The sequence below is a fragment of the Ictalurus furcatus genome, chromosome 16 (assembly GCF_023375685.1).
Source record: "Ictalurus furcatus strain D&B chromosome 16, Billie_1.0, whole genome shotgun sequence".
NCBI classification, from domain to species: Eukaryota; Metazoa; Chordata; class Actinopteri; order Siluriformes; family Ictaluridae; genus Ictalurus; species Ictalurus furcatus.
Genome location: NC_071270.1, coordinates 19,769,360 through 19,775,359, shown reverse-complemented (window position 1 = coordinate 19,775,359; position 6,000 = coordinate 19,769,360). Strand labels below are relative to the sequence as shown.

General features: G+C 39.0%; 1 protein-coding gene across 2 annotated transcripts in view; it reads left to right on the top strand.

Moving 5' to 3' along the window:
- The first annotated feature begins 3,178 nt into the window (after window positions 1-3,178).
- Window positions 3,179-6,000, top strand: part of LOC128620559 (A-kinase anchor protein 2) — an 83,496-nt gene continuing 80,674 nt past the window's right edge. Inside the window, exons 1-2 of one of the 2 annotated variants that reach the window (XM_053645700.1) lie at window positions 3,179-3,271; window positions 3,409-3,454. In XM_053645700.1, coding sequence (XP_053501675.1) covers window positions 3,216-3,271; window positions 3,409-3,454 — 102 coding nt within the window. In that variant the 5' untranslated portion in view covers window positions 3,179-3,215. The remainder of the gene's footprint in view (window positions 3,272-3,408; window positions 3,455-6,000) is intronic. The other variant, XM_053645699.1, reaches the window with a different exon arrangement.

The following is a 6,000-nucleotide window of genomic DNA, read 5'->3' as shown; positions in this document are numbered from 1 at the left end:
TCTGCGCTTAGGTTATACTTTTGCAATTTTACATTTCCTTACAGAGCATCAATCATTGTCAGATATTAAATGCTATATAGGTATAAGCTTAACAGGTGACTGTGATAGAGTCAAGTGTAATATGCAGGCTAATACAGTGTACGTGTGTGGCAGCTTGGGAAAACTCTTCATACAGTGAAATTTCGACATTTTCTACCATATTTTGTAGAAAAGTACAGGCTTTCCTGAACTCAAATACAGCATGTGTTCTAGCATTTTAAAGTCTGGTTACGACCAAAGAAATAAAATGAGAAAATTGAATTTAAAAAGATTTTAAATCGATTCAGCTGGTATCTGAGTGCAAACTGAATTGATTAGGCTTATGTCTGTTTCACTATGACACATAACTATCCAGCAACCTGATCAAAGCCTGACATTCACTGGGTGAGGAAATCACACTTAGCTATCAAGGCTTTAGACTGTATACTTTATCTCTAGTTAGACTGATTTTTTTTTACTCCTTATTCAATATGAGCTTTACAGAAAGCCTAGGCAAGATTAAAATGTAAATAGAAATATTTCCAAGTATATTTATGTTTTCTTAAAGTTGTGGTTGCAAAATATGCTGTAGATACACTGTAGAACTGGATAAGTTCATTTAACTCAAAAAATTTGAGGAAACTAATTACCTCAAAAATTTTAAGTTGATAAATCAATTTCTTTAAGCCAAATACACTTAAATATAACAAGTTTGATTTAAATTGATTCATCAACTTAAAAAAAATGAGGTAATTAGTTTCCTCAGATTTTTTGAGTTAAATGAACTATCCGGTTTTACAGTGTGTAAAACAAATTATTTTTTGCCAAATTGGGTATTTGGGTATTGGGTACTGATATTTCACCTGTTTTACCTGTTCCAACAAGTTAGTGAAAATATCTTGAATATAGTCAAATGTGTCTAGAATTTATCATTGCAAGATTACATTAAACCAAAGGTACGATTACTAAAACCTATTTCTAGACAATTGTACTAAATCCAAGCTTGAAATAATTTTGTTCTTTTGGCAGATCATTTTGCTCATTTTAAACATTTATTTCTGGACCATTAGATGAATAAAGTTTTAGTTAAAACCACAAGCAAAAGTGTCACTTTTTAAAGTTTAAATATTTTGTTTTCACAATAGTTTAAGGTCATGTTGTAGAGTGAAGCTTTTAATTAATGAACCTCAACCTCTATTATTTTGAAGCAGTTTTAGCTGGTTATTAACATCAAGTGCTTTGTTGTCAGAATGCACAAGCAGCCATTAGCATGGTAATATTTTTGGCTGGAGGATGCTACAGAGGCCCCTTCTCTGTTCATTTATAAAAATGTTCAGCATGACCGAATGACCGATAAAAGTAGACCTGTGAATAATGCATGAGGAAAGATGCAAACCCTTCCTTTTTCTTTCTTTTTTTTTTGCTACAGTACAAAAAACTGCTGTAGTGCAGTACATTTATGTTGGAATCACATCAAGTGCATTTCTAACTATTCCCACAAGCTTCTGACACAGACACACACACACACACACACACACACACACACACACACACACACACACACAGAGGCGCATAGCTCAGCCTTTCCCATATAAGGACTTTTCGTATTCCTCCAGCTGAGAGCGTGGATGGAGGGAAAGGAGCCGGTTGGACCCCCATCCTGCCGTCCTTGGCTTCACAGCAACAGTAGTAAAAATGGAATTCAACGATCATTGGGAAGCTGTTAAAAGCCAGTGGCTGTAACTGGCAGAGTTGCTGGCTGCATTCTTGCTGTTTTACTCCAACAATGATGACTGACCCATGCCTGTAATGTTAATATAGTATCACATGATTTACAAGTTGATTCAGTCACTGTTTAAGAAAGGAATCATGGGAGTTAAGGCAACTGAGAGCTATCTTCTTAAAATTCTAAATAGTGCTAGGCAATATTTAAAAACCTTGATTAAATGATGACAATTAGAGGAAAATCATTAATAAACTCAGATTATTATTCAAGCTTGACTTTTATTTATTTATTTATTTATTTATTTATTTATTTATTTATTTTTCAAGTAAAAGAAAAACATGCTACATATATGCTGAAAGAAGCATGGATTTCAATAAGCAGTGATTTCATACTACATTTAAATATGGCTATGTTCACTGTTTTTATGAGATCACACATGAATAGTTAACTATTGTGTCCCAGTCGAAATCTTTGGACATCTCTAAGTTCATATGTTTATGAGGCAGTGTTGACATTTCTTAATAGCGTATATTGCCATGCTAACAGCATAATAGATAAATAAAAGCTTTTATCCTGTGCTTTATCTGACCAAAGACCACAGCCCGCTCTCTTCTTTTGTGCTGACCAAGGGTTGTGAATTCACAGGATACATTTCACATGAAGTCAGAGTAAAGAAAAAGTAAGAGCTAGCAGAAACATGTGCTTGTCTTTCACATCCCATATCCTTTCCCCTAGAGCGAATTAGCTTTTCCATCGGGCGAATGGAATTTTATTTGTGTTTTGTCTGACAATTGCTTTAGCTGAGAAAGAAAAAAGAGACTACTATTAATAATTTACCATCACATCTGAGACCCCTAGGATAGGTTCCAGGTTCCCCAAGAACCTGTGTAGGATAAGCGGCACAGAAAATGGATGGATGGATGGATGGAGGGTTTTACTCATGCTGGACAGATTTGTGACTCTTTCCTATGGTTATAATAAATAACTTTGGATATGTGAAGTTTTCTTGTAAAGCTCAGCAGTAATTGAAACTTTCACTATCATGAACATCTCATTTATATTATCATTTCTGAGATATGAGTGAGAAAGTGAGCAGTTATTTCCTCTTCTATCCATAGTGTAAGGCACACCTCTCTTCTGCCTCCCAGCAGTCTATCTCTCCTACACACACACAAACACATACTCAGCTGCAGTAGCAGTTAGACGAGGTGTGACATGCCGTTGTCCTTTCGCTCCTCCTCAGTGTCAGCCCTGCGTGTCCCCTAGCAGCTCTGTCTGAAACGTCAGGAGGAGGGAAAACCAACTATCCATCTCTACCTTCCTCCCTCCTCCCAGCTGCCCTCTCCTGCTGCACATACATGGCCCATGACTGCAAGGGAGGGAGGTGGGAGGAGAGTGAGCCAGAGAGAGAGAGAGAGAGAGAGAGAGAGAGAGAGAGAGAGAAGCAGTCTGGCAGGCACATGGCCAGTGAATGAGAACTTGCTCTCAGCACACAGTCTCACTGGATTTGAGCAAACGACCAAAGCTGTGTGTGTGTCTCCATCTCCATCATTATCTTACTGACTTCCAAACACACACACACACACACACACACACACACACACACGCATACACTGGAAGAGTGTACCTTACGGTTACTGAGACCTCTCCCCTTGTCTTTCCAGGATGGCTGAGGCTGAACTTCATAAAGAGAGGCTCCAGGCCCTGGCGGTAAGTTCAATAACTTTGCAATTCTCTTGTGTTTTCCTTTGTTCTGCTGACAAACACTCACATCTGTTGTAGAATTAGAGTTACCACTGGTTGTGGTTTTGCTCTGGAGTTTCTTAGCTCCATTAATAGTGGTAGGCTTTGATAGAACTGTTGCTTTCCCACAAATTCTGGTGCAGGTCGATCATCTAGCTCTAAAAAAACAAGAAAGTGAAGGACAGGGGTTGTAGCTAGGTATGGACGTGTGTGGCTAATTTTGGTGGCAGCTGCAGGACTTCAGTGCACATTGGAGTGGTGAGCAACAGATGGAGAACTATTTTGGCTGCGTCGCTAGAATCTTTACGATTCCGAGGTGTACATGTCTCAAACAGAGGTGGGACTAATGTAGACACGGGCAGGGAGGACTGCATGTACAAAAGTGTTGGTTGTTCAGTCTAATACAATAATGATATAGAAAGGTAAATATTTCATCTTTGTTGAAGATTAGAGTGCAGAGTAATGACTTTAGGATGTTGACTGCTATGCAAAAGGTTAAGTATGGCGAGACAGAGGAAGTCTGAATAATTGAAGTTAAAAGGGGTCTGCCAAGCAGCTCGAGAGCCAAGAGAGGAGAGGACACTCTTTTCCACAAAGCTTTTTAGACTTTTTTTCTCACTTAAGTAGAACATTAACTGTAGCAAACAGTCATCTCTGAAAACTCTGAGCCTGAATAACAGAAGTCCGGGAAAAGACATGGACGCTGACGTGATTCAGATCATTACAATGGTATGCTTGACCGTACCCAGGAAAAATGAAATGTTTTAAATGAGAATGTGTACACATGGAAGGAATTACCACATGCAATACTGGGTACTGCGTGCTCATTTTGTGGAAACAAAGAAATATTACTAGTTATTGCATCGTTTCTGGAAATCATAGAACAGTGATTGCAGCTCATCCATTGTGCCTCACATCTAAGAACTTTTTAGGTCATCCATTCCAACACACTCAGATAGAAAGCTGCAGACATATCAAAAGTCATACGCGTGCCATTATCCACTCAGTTTGAAATTCATTTTTGTGCATGGTCAGCCACAACAGTGTGGGATTGAAGTTGCCAGATTTTATTGCATTGCCTGTTCTGATGCCAACTCGCTGGAAAAAGAAAAAAAGAAAAAAAAAAGACCCACACACTTCTCTTAATGGTGCATGGCAACAAGGCTGAGTTATGTTAAATCATATTAATATCAAGCCAAACATATAATGCTAGCCAATTAATTCCACTTTCCGGCATTCTGCAAGCTAATCTTTCTGCTTAATTACTGACATTGGTATGGAAGTATGAAATTACAAGCATTTAGAGCAGACCGCATAGCATGCTGCCATTTTTCATATCTCACTCAACCGCCTGCTGTGTTGAATGGTAATAAATAATTAAGAACTTTCCATGTGCTCGTAGAATGAGTGAGGGGCTGATATTAGGTTTCTGAACAACAGCCAACAAGGTTGGCATGGCTGAGTAGCCAAGACAGTTTTACTACATACTATAGAGAGGAGCTTGAGGCTGAAAAAAGATTCAAAAACCCTACCACATCCGTATGTATACACACAGCAAAACAATGCTTGATTTGTTGCGTCTGAATAACTTTTGATTTGACTGAGTTTTCCAAGAAGAAGGTAAAGGATTATAGACTGTTTCTCTCAATTTCTCCATACAGAGTGTATTTTATCCAAAACATATAGTTAATCTGAGTCTCCTTCTTTTCCCATGCTCTCAAGAACACCAAAGACTGTGGGCTGCTTGAAGTTCACCAAGCAGTCCAAAAGCGGTTGTGCTTCTGAAGCCAACCAGCTCCGAGGCTATATTTTAGTGGGATTTAATTTGACAACAATTATAATTTGCAGGATTTTTAGGCTATGAATTAGTGAATTTTGAAGGGTTTTCGTCTTGCAAGTGAGCATTACATCACAGCACTACTTAGCACTGTGTATACCACACCAAATTAGATGACTAACTGAATGTTGTTCAGTTTTCAGCCTGTGATTATCACATCTCAGGTTTCTCAAGCTTGGTGCTTTATTTGTGAGTGTATATAGATCAGTCTCACAGGCTCTAGCGTACATTTTTATTGCACAACTTTCACCCTGAGCCAAAAACCAAAAACCAAAAACTTTGGCACAGTTTGGCTGCAGAATGAGAGAATGTCGCTAGTCTAACTAGCAATCTAGTGGTTTGCTGGATGCAAAGCATTGGGTGGAGGAGGGTGTGTGGGCTGGAAAGCTAAACCTGGTCTACACACCTGCTGCAAGCAATCCAGACATACTTACTGCATACAGATGATTTCGAGCAAACTGAAGTCCGATGTTGCATAGAGGTTTTGCAGGAAAGGGCAGGGCCACTATAATGAACAAGCTAAATTTAGTAGCAGCTGTGTTGGCCAGCTTGACTAGACTTCAGCATATTTGAAAAGGGTGGAGGCATGGGAGCTCCATTCAGGTGGGCTCAGCTTTCTGTAGCTGCTGGGGTTTGAGGCCCAGCTGCCTGTCTTCCATTAACACATTATGTGGGA